Source organism: Schistocerca nitens, chromosome 4, assembly GCF_023898315.1.
Source record: "Schistocerca nitens isolate TAMUIC-IGC-003100 chromosome 4, iqSchNite1.1, whole genome shotgun sequence".
In the NCBI taxonomy this organism is placed as follows: domain Eukaryota; kingdom Metazoa; phylum Arthropoda; class Insecta; order Orthoptera; family Acrididae; genus Schistocerca; species Schistocerca nitens.
The window spans coordinates 956,932,765-956,949,929 of NC_064617.1; the positions used below are offsets into that span (position 1 = coordinate 956,932,765).

General features: G+C 42.3%; 1 protein-coding gene across 2 annotated transcripts in view; it reads right to left on the bottom strand.

Annotated features, from left to right (window-relative positions):
- Positions 1–17,165, bottom strand: part of LOC126253634 (cytochrome P450 4g15-like) — a 213,322-nt gene that overhangs the window by 139,910 nt on the left and 56,247 nt on the right. For both annotated transcript variants that reach the window (XM_049955120.1, XM_049955119.1), the window contains exon 2: positions 15,094–15,295. In XM_049955120.1, the coding sequence (XP_049811077.1) occupies positions 15,094–15,295 (202 nt within the window). The remainder of the gene's footprint in view (positions 1–15,093; positions 15,296–17,165) is intronic.

Below are 17,165 nucleotides of genomic sequence, written 5' to 3' on the forward strand. Positions count from 1 at the left end.
TGATGTGTCTCACCCTCTGTCCATTTCCTCACCCCCCCCCCTTCTCTCCCAAATGAACTTCCAACGTCTCGCCATCCTTGACAATGTGCTTTAACCATAGTACTTATCCTTTCTTCCAACTCTGGACCTTCTCTAACCTTCCCCCTTATCCCTTGAACTCCCTCTCCTTCGCCTCCCCCTCTGGTTTTTCCTTCCACCTTCCCCCTGTCCTTATCACTTCTTCTTTCCAGGTCCTTGAGCTCCCTCCTGGGCTGCTCGCACCCCACCCTCCCTGTCTCCTGCCCCTTGTTGTGCTACTAGCACCGCCATTCCACCCCCTCCCACCCCCACTCTGCTGCTGACCCCCTTCTATCTTCCATCTGTCCCTACTCATCTGACCTACCCTCCCTTCAAAGGACTTTCCAATGTTAATCCATTTACACTGTCGTATTTTGGTGTTTACCATCTATGTGTAGTCAGTGTCATTGTCCCATGTCGCTCTCATTGCTGTGCACAACGTTTTTAATGGTGCTCTTCATGCTGCCGGTGTTGTGTGCTGCGTCTGCAGCATGTGTCAATTTAATTATATGTGGATTTTATGCAAACGTGGCTTGTGAAACTACCTCTTCTTGTTGTAAATTTTAACTCCCACTGCTGCCCTTCTCATATGTAAACTTTATCTTTCATCCCTGTATTTTATGCATGCACCGTTCTCCTGGGGTTTTTGTGTAGTCACTTGGGTGATGAGTGGCGAAATGTGCCACTCCCAGTCCACTCCTGACAACATGGGGCAGAAGTATTAAATAACAACAAAGGAAAAGGAAACAGATCCGTCTATCTGTGGGTTTAGTGACATTATCTGCTGCACTTACAATTTTTAGTTTGTGCTGAAATTTTCAAGAACATGAAATTTTTTCCTTGATAGCTAGCTGTTGTCCAGTTAGGTTGAACGAATCTATACCTTTCTGCTTTGTCCTCACTCTGTCTCCCACATGTGCCAGGTTCAATATCCCTTGACCTTACGTGCTATCTATGGTACTACCACAACACCCTTCCTGTCCTTTGGCTTAAAGTACAACGTTCCAATCAGAAAAACCCAGTATTCTATTCTTCCACACCATCACAGGACCACTTGCTTGCAGCAAATTCTCTGTTACGCTGATGTTACATTCGCCCTATCAAGTATTGTCGTGCAATGGGCTTTTATAGTGGACACATACATAATAATATTTGTTGCCACTAGAGCCCGATCATCTTACCGAATGAGCTACATTATAATGAGAGGGTTATTAAGTAAGAAATAACTCATGATTTGCGATAGCAGATATTTTGTTGGTACTTAGGCAATGGTAAACAGAAGGCATTACATCAGGTATAAAAAGCCTTTAGTTCATTATTTACAGTATGTTTCGAAAAACTGTTTCTGTTTTTAACACACTTACTTGCATATTTGATCCCTATCACCACGCAGCAGTCACTGCCTGCTTCTATTCCAATATTCAAGCACTTTGATCCACTGGCAGTTAAATTGTATGTGGAGTGAGTAGCTGTAGCGCACAGGAAGCTAGCAGTACGTTCACATCCAGAGTGTCCTCACAAAATTGCTGGAATCACCCATGATTCAATGGGTCTTGCGTATATTGGGGTCTAGTACTGAACAACACCGTGCAGTTTGAAACCCATGGTACACTTCTGTGAGTTGGTGCAGGTTGGATGTCTTCATTATCATATAAATTGATTAGTGGTACAATGGCAGATCCCAATACTGCTCCAGCATGCTTGTAGGTCATTGCAATCTCGGCCAGTACCGAGAATTTGGAGTCCTCTCAGCAAGTAGCTTCCAATATGAGGCAAGGAAAACACCCAGAAGCAGAAAGAGTAGGGTTTGCGAACTGTATTGTTGCAGGTTCGAATCCCAGATGGTGCCCATACAAAAGAATATCAGTTTAATTAATTAGTCAACCAGTTTGATAGAGTTGGAGGGGGATAATCCAATAACAAAGTCGTGATCTGAAGCAGCCCATGTTCAATGACACAATGCCAGGAGGGGAAGTGGCATGACAGGTTAATAGGAGGTACCTCAACTGAGCTATTTCCCACCAATTTCTTTTGATTAATTTCATTCATTAGTTAATTATCAAAGGTGGTGCAGGATTCCCTGGATAAGGAAGACTGGGAATTGATCGGGCGGTGAGTGTGACAAAGAAAGTGCGCCAGAGACTCCTTCAAAAGCGCGTACCGACAGGTGGGAGCTGGAAGGGGTATGTATTTCCCAGAGTGGAGGGTGGCAAGGAAATGTGCACTCATATTCAGGGCCACTTGGCCTTTTTGGAACATCCATGATATCAGGGTGTGGCGGTGGAATTATTTAGTTGTCTTGATATCAATTTGTTTTCAAAAGTGTGCTCTTACTGGCTTTACCCCATTTCTTACAGTAGGTCAGGCTGTCTGGCTTAGGAACACAGTGAGCCATACGGCGCAATGGCCAGTAAAAGAGGCATGAAATTTGATACTGCGCAGAATAAATGAATCATAAGGAAAACTAATTACAAATTTAAAAGCCTCCCCTGGCTGTAATCACATACTATTCAGATCTAAAACGACAAAGCAAGGCAAACTCATAATGTTAGGGGGTTACAAGCAAGTGAACTACAACAGTTGCAGAACAAAAATGCTGAAAGAAGCAGCAAAGTTGGTTGGTAGAAATGGCAAACACGCAAATCACAATATAATTACCACATAGGTTGCTAGATAGGCAAAGAGCTAATAACAAGCAATACCGATTTTATGGAATCAGTTAGGCAGCAGTCCTTCAAAAATAGATACCTTTCCCATAGGTGTCCAAGGAATTCATGATAGCGAAACCGATCTGATGAAAGCCAAAAGCCCGACTAAACCATACCATGAGGCCCCTTTCCACGTTCACTCGTGAATTCAAAGTAAAGTATTGTAATATAATGTCTAATCAGTCCTGCAACACACATTCATAAGCACACTTAAACACTATTCGAAAAAATACACAAAGAATTGAAAGACATTAGCTGGCATCGAGCAATGATTTCTATCAACAGGGCAAATTGAAAATTTGTGTCAGATCGGTATTCGAACCTGGGTCTCGTGCTTAGTAAGGAGATGCGCCGATCACTACGTCATCCATACCCAGTGGTCACTACAACTTCCCTAGCAAACCCCCATGACAGACCGAAATATTAAACTATTACCGCACACTACTAATGTAGTGCAACTGCCCATTAACCTCATTACTTGCGGCATCTCACCGATTCCTGGAAGAGTCTCAGCTTGGTGCACATCTGTACTGAAGGTATCACTGGCCGACAACGCCGTAATTGTAATAAAATATAAAACAACAATAAATAAAACAAGGCTAGCAAGCAAGGAGTAATACGTCACACAAGGTACATACTCAAAGTTTTAACACTAAACACGGTCTTGCGTACACAGCCATCCATGCTCCATTATCCATCAACGTGGTAAGGAAAATCAAAATCCCAATTACAATCCATGTTCACGACAAGACGACGAGTATGTGTCCAGAAAATCAGTTAACAATAACCTGGCAGCACGTTCGCTCACAACAGAATATCCGAGGAATGAACACAGACACCAAGTAGATGTGAAATGATTCATAATACATTGAATCACACGTCAGTTAAGTTCAAAATTACACTGGTGTCCAAAATTAAAGCAGCAAACCACTGATTCCCCATCCTGTGTCCCGTACACGATGTAATCATAGAAAATGTCAGCAGATGTCTGGACGGTAGTGTTCTGCACGGAAGATGGCATTGTTGTTAACGGAAAACCACACCAACGATGACATCAGGGCACCTATCAAACTAGTTAGTGTTGGACAGATATTCTCACCCCACAACCGCTGTGTACACTGTCACAGACGCTGTCGTACGGCACTATGGAGACCCTTACCCCACTCTCTGTGGTGCAGGGTCATAGGAAGAATGAAATCTGGACAGTTACAAACGCCGGCCGGAGTGGCCATGCGGTTCTAGGCGCTACAGTCTGGAACCGAGCGACCGCTACGGTCCCAGGTTCGAATCCTGCCTCGCGCCTGGATGTGTGTGATGTCCTTAGGTTAGTTAGGTTTAATTAGTTCTAAGTTCTAGGCGACTGATGACCTCTGAAGTTAAGTCGCATAGTGCTCAGAGCCATTTGAACAGTTACAAACTGATGTGGCTATTTGGCTTAATCTGAGTCGTTCTATTGTTTCTCAGGTGTGGCGATAGTTTATAGAGACCGTAACTGTTGCTTGAAGACCAGCTCAGGGCCGACCATGTAAGACGTCAGTAAGGGTCGTAATTTGGCTATAACGGCACGACAGTTAGTGTATTAGTACAGCACAGCAACAGGCATCTGACCGCGCAGCGTTCACTACATCAGTTACATCGAGGCAAACCGCGTTCAGAAGGCTTCGGTCGAGTAGCCTTTATTGTCAAAGAACTGCTGTATGCGTACCTCTGAAATGAGTTCACAGAAGAGAACGTCTAGAATGAGTCGTCATCATGCCACCTGGATGGTCGAAGAGTGGGCCAACGGTTTTTCCACAGATGAGCATCGATTTCGCCTGAAGAGCGATTCTTGAAGGATTCCCACCTGAAGGGAACGTGGAACACGATATTGAGACCCAAAAACTTTGGAAAGAGACCGATATCGAGAAGGATCTCTAATGGTGGGCGCAGGGATTATGTTGACCACCCAAACACGTCTTCGTGAAATTGTATGGATGAATGGACAAGTTTAACTGCTATCAGTTTACCGTGACAAGTTCTTGGGACCTAATGTGCTGTTGTTGCGAGGACCTGTAGACCCAGTCTTCGTACTTATGGACGATAATGCTCGACCACATGGACCACAGGCAGTTGATGTTTCCTTGGTTACGTAAGATATTGCACACATGGCGTGGCCTGCTCGCTCTCGCGATATGAATCCAACAGGGTATGTCTGGGAGCTACTATGGAGATGGGGTGGATCACGTCAGCATCCGCCAACCATTCGCCAAGACTTGCAAGTAGGTCTTCAGGAAGAATGGCTGTTATTGCCTCATCATGAGATTGATGACATATTTCACAATATTTTCCACCCTTGTCAGGCCTGTGTTGCTGCCATAGGCGGTCACATCCCATACTGTTCAAGTAACCAGTTGTCGGAATGTGTGTGCAAATCAGTTAACTTGGAAGAAGCGAAGAACGTTTTTACATACCGTTATGCATGTTGTACTTGTTTAAGTTCTGTGTTCTGTATATTGTACCTACTTTAGAGATGCCTGTTTATATTGTTTTGTGGGAAAATAAACGCAACCTTGCAAAATTTCCATCTGTTGCCTTAATTTTGGACACCATTGTATTATCCACTACAGAGAGGCTGCTCACCATAAAGTCCACAATATAGATATGCAGCGGTTTCCACGAGCAGACTCACTTCCTCCATCATTCGAGTAGCTGACATTTAAGCTCCAACCAGCACAACGGCTTCAAAAAATCTCCATAGGCTAGGCCACCATCTTCGCGCAATGTTTGGCTAACCCGTCCTAGATAAAACCAGACGCTTAACACTCGAAACTGTAGCCAGCCAATCACTTCCTTTCTGAATGCCGCTCATGCCCCAGTGTCCCAGTTCGCTGTTGTACACGCACCCTCTTGCAGGCGGGCGCCCTCCAGACACCCAGTAAAGGGGCAGCGCCATATTCAGGGAAGGTACTGCCGTTAACTGAATGCTATGGATGTCGCATGCTCTCCGAACAAACCTTCGCCCTGAAGATAGAACAGCATTGTAGGAGAAGATTCCCGCATCTTGGCACCCACGGGATGACAGGAGTAAACATTAAATTAATGGTGGATAGGTCTGGAATCAGGAAGCCGACTGGCGGGGAGATTTGGCCTACTTTCTAAAGCCCCAGAAATCGTGGCAGTATCTTAGAAGTGATCTTCTGTCCATCTTGCTTTGGTCCCAGAAGTTCTTCGAGCAGACTCGATCCCCCAGTAGCAGCGACGCGGGTCGCCTACCCTTGTTATGTTGCGCTGACTCTCCCCCCCCCCCCCCCCCACCCCCCATGTGCAAGCGTGATGTAACTCCTTCGGGGTTATTAATTCTTCTTAACGACCTTAGGATCAATATCTGCAGGAATGAGGTCATTGATTGACCCACAGCTTGGAAGGTGATGAGCTAACAGGAAATGCGAACATATGTTTGGAGTTCTGGTCTTGTGAGTCTCATACTTTGCCGTGTTGCAAGCAAAATTAGGGCACCCAGCGCACTCTTCCCACTTTGTTTGCGTCTTTTCTGGAATCCAAAGTGTAATATTCTCAGTAAATTGTTTCCTCTTCAGCATGCGACTACTCTGTAATAAGACGTCAGTGAGGAAACTGGACGATAATTGTTTCGCCTGTCTTGTCACCTTTCTTTTGAATTAGTTTAATGATTGCATATTGTTACCTCTTTGGAACGATTTCCGGTGCCAGTGATGCTTTTCATGTATCACTAAGGGCAATACTTATTAAGTTCTAACAACTTTTCAGAATTCTGTTTCAAATTCCATCAACCCCACATGAGCGTTTGTTGTTTGGGATTTTTATATCTGTATTAATTTCAGTAAAGGAAGTTGGTGCTACTTTCAGTTGATTAAAGTTTTATGGAATGGTATTCTTAATACGAGTCTCTTAATATCAAACCCAGACATCTGCCATCCCAGTCGAAATTTAATTACCAATGTATTCCGAGAGGGAATTTTCCACTCTTTACATTAGTGTAGTCCGTTTGTTTTACAAATGGACATAAGTATGATAAATTACACATTGAATCCACTGTTCATTTCAAAAATGGACACCTACTCAATATCTTGGTATCAAATCCAGTATTTGCTGAATAAACCAATGTGAACCTATCATAGGACTGTTTACGATTATAGGACCTCCAAAATCACACATAGCGAGTTCCCATGCCTTATTATTAACGTGTTAACATGTAAAGCGTCTTTAGTGTATTTCTACTAATAATTAATTGTTAAGTGAGTGAAATGGAACAAAATGTTTCATCAGCTACAGAGGGAAAAACCAGGAAGGCAATCCGGCAACCTGAAGAGTGGAAGAGGAATACTGAAAAGAGACAGAGGTAACGATAGATAGTAACCGATGCCGCTCCATTTTTTTGCGTGTATTCGATGTAATTATCAGTTGTTGGAAAGGGAGAAACCTGATAACAGTTTTAACTGGCGTTAGGCTAAGAATTTCCGAGATACACGGCCATGAACAGTAGTAGTATTGGCTGCTTTACTGACAAAGATGGGCAAGGTCTTAATCATACCAACTGATTCTGATGTTCTGGTGATAAAGTCTGATGTCGTGGGTTGAACTGTTGGATAAAGGGGCGTAGAGGAAGATGTGAGAAATTCACTGCTTAAGAATTCGTACTTGGGCTCCATCGAGATATGTTAACAGGTTCGTGAAAGAGCTGGGAATCATGTTATGACATCATTCGTTATTTACCAAGTGATTCAAACGTATTAAACAATTTAAAAGAAAACGAGGTAAAAAACAATGACAGTGAAATAATAACAGGCTGGCACAATGGTTTTCAACTACAGATCCAAGATTTAAGACGTTCCTTAAGATATTTGACAATTAAGGAAAAGTTTTGAAGTTCAAATGTAACAACGAATAGCACAAATTTAGTACAGGTAAAGTGTTTAAACCCTTTTCAATGTCCCAAGCTAACAGAACTGATTTAAATTACAGACCAAAATTTTACATGGTACTTGAAGAGAACTGACAAATTTAAAAGCAAGATTTTTAAAAGGTCAAATGTAACTGCGACTAGCACCAATTTAGTAACGGGTAAAAGTGTGAACAAATTATATAACACGGTCCTTTAAGGAAGCTTACAAATTGAAGCGATACAAGGGTCAGTAAATGGCCCGACTGAGTAAGGAAAACTTGGTACAGAAAGGGCATGGCAACACAAGGGATACCGAGCGAGGTGGCGCAGTGGTTAGCACACTGGACTCGCATTCGGGAGGACGACGGTTCAATCCCGTCTCCGGCCATCCTGATATAGGTTTTCCGTGATTTCCCTAAATCGTTTCAGGCAAATGCCGGGATGGTTCCTTTGAAAGGGCACGGCCGATTTCCTTCCCAATCCCTCCCTAACCCGAGCTTGCGCTCCGTCTCTAATGACCTCGTTGTCGACGGGACGTTAAACACTAACCGCCAACCAACCAACCAACACAAGGGATGCAAGCCAAAAGACAAAATACACGAACTCTGAAAAGAGTTAGGCCCACGCGAACCAGCGAAGAAAAGACGTGACTAAAAAAGCAGTCACCCTGCCGTAGAGATGCTTCACACGAGATAACAGCAGTGACGAACCCCAGATGCAGTCCAGTAACATTATACCGCCGGTGCGCTCACCCTTGTCAGGTGGGGCCAATTGCACTTAGAGACAATAGAAACAGTAGCTAAACCATAAGGTAAACAGCAAGGGGCTCGTGAAACAAGCGTCATGCAAGAAGAAGACGCCTTGAAACACCAGTTAGCCAATTAGTATGATAACACACTTTCAGCAGATAACTGCCTGAACCAGAAATTCAGAATAAATTACAGCACCCGGTAGACGGTGATTAACAGATTAAACTAAGATTTTCTAGAACAGTACAATTCCAACACTGTCGAGAACCAGGAATAAGTATATTAACTTAGGCAATCTACAAACGTAATAGTTCTTAAATAACAGCTCGAGCTTCCCTTCCAGGTTGAGATCCTGGTTCTGTTAGTAATATAACGGTCAGATACCAGTACAAGACGGCCTGACCGCCCAGTCAGGCTTCAGGAATCAAGTAAGACATCTCGCCTTACAACACCCAAGGGTGTCAACGCAGAAAATTTCACAGTTCTTCCGCTGTGCACCCGTTATACTAATAGATCTGGTCAGATCAAAATCTAAAAATAATGGAGAGCACAAATTCGTGACTTAGGTAAGAATCACATACGGCAGGGCAGTAAAAACTGAGTCCGCTAATGCCTCGAAACTAGATCACACAACACGACCCGGCAACGGAAAACAGGGCCCTTTCGGAGCACTGGAATCAGATAATCATAATCAAGGCCTTTTTTGTTGCAGCAGTTCGCTCGGAGCAAATCAGTCAAGACGAAGATCGCTGGCACGTGATAACAGGTGGTTTCTGCAACCATCTTCCTTCCTTCTCGTTCCCCGGCGACTCTCCGTCCCATCCTCGCCTGCGTCGCGAACATTTCAAAGAGGAAGACGCCGTACAAGAGCGCTACCCGGTGACCAGAGGAAAACCGAACCAGAGATGTGATCTACAGTGTCCAAGCGATACTAGCCGACACGACTTAGTACCGAAATATAAGAAAAATAAATATTAAAACAGAACCTGTATCAACAATTCAAACGTATTTCCAAACTCAGTGCTGTCAATATAGTCTTATGATTAGTAATGTTAATGGAGAAAAACAAATATTTACTGCTATTTTTACATGTCTCTGTTTCTTCTATTTTTAAATGTGCCTACTATTCTTATGTGTCGACACAAAATTTCTAAAGTGGTTTCATTGTTTTGTGTGTTCAGGTAATCCGCTAAAGGCTTCGCAGAGTGTCTTATATGCGAACACAGATTTAGTTATCAATGGAGATCACTAACGATGCCTCACATCAGAGACTTCCAAGACGCATTTTACTCCATGCTTGCAAAGGGTGAACAACACGCATTCATTCTCAAATATTGTCGTGCTGGAACATCCATTCCTCAGAGGAAGAAGAACGAAGAACTTACAGGAAAATCCATCACTCAAACACAGTATTGTCAACCAATGCAGTAATAATCTGCAGGTCTATCGTGAAATGTCTCTTGAAGTGTTGACGCCAATAACAAATCATAGTATCATAGGCGTATACAAAAACTTCAAGAAAGATGCTATCATGTACTACTAAAGCCCAAGGAGGAAATAACAAAAAAATCGAATTTAGCTCACTTAGAGAAGCAGTGAAGACCATTTCCAGTCTGTGTACCTGTGAATCGCATTATCAAAAAGAAAAAGAAAACTCTTCTTAAACCATGGAGAATGTTCAGTGTACAAGGAGACGATCAAAATCAAGTCCATCAAGTCCTTCACAGAAAAATTTTCTTATCCATGTGCGGATGAGTGTAGTAGACGTACTAAACTGAGAAATAAGATATCAATGGAGCAAAATGAGATTGCAAGTGAAGACCGAAAATTAAATTGGAGCTACACGAAAAAAAGCCGAAGATTTCTTCCAGTACTTGCGTATAAAACCAACAGACTGTTTCCTCTTGAGTTTCGGCTGTAAAAAGGAACCTTGTTCTTCCTAAGGTAACATACCAAATAGGTTACTACTCCAGGTGGATTTAGTGCTGCAACCTTCCAGTTGTTCAGGCTTGTCGAGTGAGTGTATAAACTCCACTATTGTATCAGTATATAGCTGGACAGAAGGCAGGGAATCCTCGAATGAGATGGCTTCCATCGTATTCAGTGACTTCATAGCACTGATTTCTCGGGCTATAACATCATCTGGCTGGTTGTCGATGGATCTTCAAGGCAAAACAAGAGTATCAATATGCTAACAATGTTGAACAAGTTCCTGGCTAGCTATACACCAACAAATATTGTAGAGATTGAAATAGTCTCTCCAGATACTGACCACTCATTCCTACTTTCAGACAGTGTTCGGCCTAATAGAAAGACATCTCAGAAAAAATGGTACCATCATCAATAAAACTAAGTATCACAATGTTTTTAAGAAGTATAGAACTCTGGAACTGATCGGAAGAGAAAAGGTATTCCAGGGTTGGAAAGAACAATCCAGGTGGCATATGAAGTCAGCATGTCAGTTCCACTTCAAACTATCAGCATGAAAGCACATTACTTTTCAGAGCACGAAGAAAGGCAAAGTGGTGGTCGAAGAACGACTTGCTTACAACATAGATATGGGAACAGAGAAATCTATTTCTGAAGTCAACAGCAAGCAGGACGGGATAAACTATCAGAACATTTCTATTGGTTTACCGATCAAGACAGAAAACTTGGAGATGTTCATAGGCTGCTAGTCAGACATTTTGGAGAAAACTGGAAGAATATTCCCACTCTTGAGGGGTACAAAAATGTATTACAGAATCCATCTCGTGACTCAGATGTGTCTCATGATCGATGTGAACGTGAAGCGCAGCAGGATATTTTCGCAATGATCTCGTTTCAGTGTCTATTTGAGATTAGATTCAAAGATATTTCAATGAAATTTTCAACTGTAGGTTAAAATTTCAAGTTCCTCAGACGATTATCTCATAATGTAACAACTTTAAAATATAAACAAGTTTCATTGCAAGTCAAATCCTGTAAGTGAACAAAACATGGCAAACAACATTATAATGTAAATCGTATTCTGTATGTAGCACACAGATTACTGTACTTTTCATGTTTCTTGAATAATATACTATGTGTGATCGGAAAAATTTAAGAATGGACTTGTAATTGTACAATGGCGGTACTTATATGCTACTGTGATGCATCTCTTTCAAAACACTCCCCTTCGACTGAACACACCGACTCCAACGGTGTTTCCACTTTTGGAAACATTCCTGGAATTTTTTTCATGTAGTGTGTTAAGGACGATCTCCTTATTTGCCTGGATGTCTTCAGTCGAGTCAAATGGCTTCCCTTTCACTGAAACTTTCAGTTTGGGTAACAGGTAGAAGTCCGCAGGGGCCAAATCAGGGGAATACGGCGGTTGGGGAAGCACAGGAATTTCATTCCCTTAGTTATTCATGGCTTACTTGGTTTTTCTTTCTTGCTATTTTTAATGGATCCTTTATGTACTGTTTTAGGAAAGCAGCTTTTAGATAATCACACACGTTTATTAAGGAATAACCTGAATATAACGTTTGCCTCCAGCCGACCGTGGTGGTCGAGAGGTTCTAGGCGCTTCCGTCCGGAACCACGCGACTACTACGGTCGCAGGTTCGAATTCTGCCTCGGGAATGTATGTGTGTGATGTCCTTAGGTTAGTTAGGTTTAAGTAGCTATATGTTCTAGGTGACTGATGACCTCAGATGTTAAGTCCAATAGTGCTCAGAGCCATTTGAACCATTAGAACATTCTCCTCTCTTTCGACATATAGCTCACCCCATACCTTCCCACTTACCTTACTCTTAAAATACTGTATCCTCTGCTCAGTAATAAGCCTCACTGCTTTGTATGAACCTGCCTCCGGGTTGTGAGTTGCCGTACTGTTTATTCCATTTACTGTGTATCATGATCAGATAGTCTATCAGCAATATGGTACACATTGTTTCAGCCTGAGCACTGTCTATAGATATGTTATTGATCAGTGTCCCACTATTTTGTTACACATGAGTTAGAGAATTTACTGCTGAAATTAGATTGAAATGCCCAAATGGAAATTCTAGTTCATTTGTCCTGTCGATATCTTTTAAGAAATCCACACTCAAATATCCACAAACTGCTAACTGTTTCGTCTGTACCTGCTAGGCAGGCATATCTTATCCTCCCCGTCATAGCGGATACGGAAGGAAAGCAATCCCCTGTCAAGCGAATACCCTGTCGGCTATTTCTCTCCTTTAAGGCGTTCTTTCACTTTCCATAATTGAGAATCAGAGCCCTGTTATTCGGGTAACCCTCCCAGCAGGTCCAGAATCTCTCCAAAGACTGTCCCCCTACATGGCGCTTCTTCCTCGTCTTGCAGGATGTCCACATCCTCAGAATTGGTTTGAAACATTCGACTAAAGGCGTCACCCATGTTGTTATCCGTATCACTTATATAGTGTGTGATGTCACCGTCAGACACCACACTTGCTAGGTGGTAGCCTTTAAATCGGCCGCGGTCCGGTAGTATACGTCGGACCCGCGTGTCGCCACTATCAGTGATTGCAGACCGAGCGCCGCCACACGGCAGGTCTAGAGAGACTTCCTAGCTCTCGCCCCAGTTGTACAGCCGACTTTGCTAGCGATGGTTCACTGGCTACTTACGTTCTCATTTGCCGAGACGATAGTTTAGCATAGTCTTCAGCTACGTCATTTGCTACGACCTAGCAAGGCGCCATGATCAGTTACTATTGATATTGTGAATCATGTACCGTCAAGACCGACGTTCATCATTAATGGATTAAAGTTAAGTATTCCACCAGCTACGTCCGTTTTTCTAAATTCTAATTTCCTTGTCCTGTTCCAGACCTCACGCCAGCCTGCGTGAGCTAAAACGCGTGCCTTCCGGCCTCCTCTAGTAACACGGTGTTGGTTCTCCTGCCAACCACAACATAGTGAACATTAGAACGGGAAGCTGATATCTGCACTGTCCATCTGGGTGTTCCTCCCCCCCCCCCCCCCCCAAGCTTTTGCAGCCTAGCTAGCACACATGTTAAGGCCTACTTGTTGGTCTCTAAGTGTAATGGCTAATGCCCATGATAAAACTTGAATTGTTCCAATCCAAATAATACGGCTATACTTCTAATTTGTACACCAAATAATTGCTCTCCAGCACTGATAATGAGTCGGAGACGTATCCGATATGCTTCCTCTGTCCCTCCTTCTCTTGGAGGGAGATGGCCGGGACACCTCAACAGGAGGCGTCTCTCTTTAAATACGGTACAGCTAGCACAGGTGCACTGGTTAATGCCACCGTCAATTCATCTAAGGATGCCTGTTGAATCTCACCACACAATCTCACATGCAACTTCAATTAATATCTTGGTGGATTTGAGTTATTTGCCTACTGCAGCAAATACACCACACCCATTTCCCATTTGCCAATCGTTTCGATATACACTTAAATTTTCCTCAAAAACCTCACTCCAGTCAATTCGAGGTTTCAACTAGCTTTTTGTACCTAGTATTACGTGAGCTTCATTGCTTTTCATGAGCGCTTCAAGCACTGGCAGTTTGTTGCGAATGCTTCGGCAGTTTACCATTAGAATTTTGAGACTCACCTGTGTGAAGCAGTTCTTCCGATCTTACACTGATACTTCAGGATTTCCTACTGCTTTTGCTATCTGGATTGGATGGAGCATCGCCTAATCTATAAAACCATTGTGTGCAACCCACACACATCCAACTACCTGAGTCGCAACCTCTGACGTGTAGTGCAAAGCTGACCTATTTAGGGAGACCCTACAGTTCTCAACCCAATGGGGCAAGTTCAGAAAGTCGCAGCTTAGCTTGCCAAAGAACTTTCGAAGTCTCTGAGTCCTGCAACCTGACTCAGAGCCAAAGGACCACGATCAGGTCTGCGGACAACGGTGCAAATTGTGAACCTTGTTCCAACTCTACGTGCAAGACTGGTCTTCTCAACCTTCTCTGCAACTCGCTGGAATGACCTAAGAATGACTTCGGTGGCCAGATGACAGGCACAATTTGTTCCAACTTGTGCCACAATTGGTTGTAAGTTGTTTTCTGAATGGCTGGCGGAATAGACCCACCAAAATGTTGAATGAGGCCCAGCAGACATACACACAGAGTACACCTGGTGTCCTTTACTGTCCCTTATTGCCATTTCCCTGAAGGGTCCTATCATTCGCCGTACGTTTTAACTGCCGATGATTAATAGACCCCAGCCCTTCAGATGTGTAAAAATATTTTAATAAAAATGTTTATAATCTGTTGAGTGTTCTAAAAGGCGTTAAAGCCTTCTCCTGCATATCAGTTTAACGACCAGTAACTAGAATTGCCACAGGAATATATCCTTAGACAATGTCATCACAGTGAAATGTTTTCTGTGGTGTGGCTTCTGTGCCAAAGTTGCTACCTCTATTAATTGATGCATATTTAATCTATATTGAGGAGAGTTTCTAACCATCTTTTAAAAGCTCTGTTACTTATCAAAAATTATTTTATAACTTTTTTTAGGGAGGAAGACAGCCAGTAAAGAGTGAGCAAAAGAGAAGTGTGTAATAAGAAACAGAATGAATCGAAGAGATGGTTGGACTACAGTTCCCATTAGTGTACTGTAGTGGAAAAGCTACCTTTTTCACAGTTTATTTCTCTGGAAACAAAGGATATTAGAAAAAACTCAAAGCTATGATACTAAAAACTAACGTACCTCGAAGTGAAACGCTGGTTCAAGCAGCTTCCTGTGTCTTTTCCATGTTTCTTTGTTGTTGGTGACCAGTCCATTGCCGACGAGAAACGGCACTAATCTCAAGATATAGGGGTCACGTTGCTGCTCCTTACTGGTTATCAGTACTTGCTTAAGATCCTCTGGCTGCATCACGACAACAACCAACTTCGGTCCAAAATATAACCTGAAAGCAGTAAAGAGCATATCACATTACCAAATGTATCACTTTCGTTCAGTAAAACTCATTCCACTTGAGCTAAGCTGCAGGAAAAACGCCTTGATGACAGGTTTCTGTAGCTTATCCTTTATTCCTATTACTTTTCCGAATACTACTGTAAATTTCTTTTAATAACTAAATGAAAAATTCAGCATATGCTGGTTATTCCTTTGGTGAATTTTCTAATATGAACGAAAATTCTAAAAAAAATGAAATATGTTTGTAGTAATGTGCTAAAAAATTATCATTTACATGTATTCTTGAACACACTTTTGATATTATGGAACAGTCCCATAAAGAAATGTGCATAACGTACAATTGTATAAGTACAGTATCCACATTAAGAAACATGATCCTGAACAGTTTCTGACCGCTGGGCTCAGCTGTTTCGCTTGGGTTACAACGCGATTTTGTAAACGACTTTATTGCCACGCCTCTTAATAGCTCTTTACGCGGCTACCGTTTTATCCTACAGGCGCCTGCACTCCGCTGTTGAAAGCTGTCAAAAACGCTGCCAGGGTCAGGGATTTCCTTGAGTTTACTCGAGTGGAGGACTGTCAGAAGTGAAGAATATATGTATTAAAATTTCATACATGATGCGGCATTTTTTTCTCGTATCAATGTTTATATCGTCATATCTCCTAAACTATGTGGCGTACAGTGATACATTTGAACAGGTACATTCAGCGGAGTATGTGAATATTGCCAGCGGAAACATTGCGAATAGAGTTAGAAACAAGGACATAATAAATTTAAACGTCATGCGTGACGTGGCACATTTTCACACATCTCAGTCGTTATGTCGTCATATATCTTAATCTCTGCCTCATATTAATGTAACTCGGTAGATACATTCATCTGCATACGTGAATAATGTCTGAAAATATGTAGTTGTAAGTAGGCTGTTTAGGTTTTTTTATTGGTAACGCCACCTCTGTATGAAAATCACTGGCTGTGCTGTGTGAAGTCTGTGGCTGCTTTGCATTGTTGTAATACTCTCCATTGTAGTGTTAGGCAGCTGGCTGTGAACAGCGCGTAGCGTTGCGCAGTTGGAGGTGAGCCGCCAGCAGTGGTGGATGTGGGGAGAGAGATGGCGGAGTTTTGAAATTTGTCATGAACTGCTCTGTATATATATATATATATATATATATATATATATATATATATGAAGGTAAATACATTGTTTGTTCTCCATTAATATCTTTCATTTGCTAACTATCCCTATCAGTAGTTAGTGCCTTCAATAGTTTGAATCTTTTATTTAGCTGGCAGTAGTGGCGCTTGCTGTATTGCAGTAGTGGGAGTAACCAAGATTTTTGTGAGGTAAGTGATTTGTGAAACGTATAGGTTAATGTTAGTCAGGGCCATTCTCTTGTAGGGATTTTTGAAAGTCAGATTGCGTTGCGCTAAAAATATTGTATGTCAGTTTAAGCACAGTCGTGTATAAATTTTTCTAAAGGGGAAGTTTCATAGTGAATAGATTTAATGGAAACGAAGTAAGATTTAAATGTCACGCACAATGCGGCGGTTTCCACGCATCTCTGTGTTTATGATGTGTTATCTCTTGAACAACACGTCGTACAATGATATACTTTCAAAAGATGCATTTAGCGCAATACTACCAGCAAAATTTATTGCAAATGCAGTTAGTAGCACTGCATGGAGTGGCAGTTTTCCACGTATGTCATTGTTTATGATATCTCTCTGGAACTACGGTAGATAGGTTGTTTTTGCCTGACAGCGATAGGTGTTTGATGGTAAGAGATGTGTGCACCAAATTTTATTTATATCTGTGCAGTGGCTTACAAAGAGATGCGGATCTCTCTCTCTCTCTCTC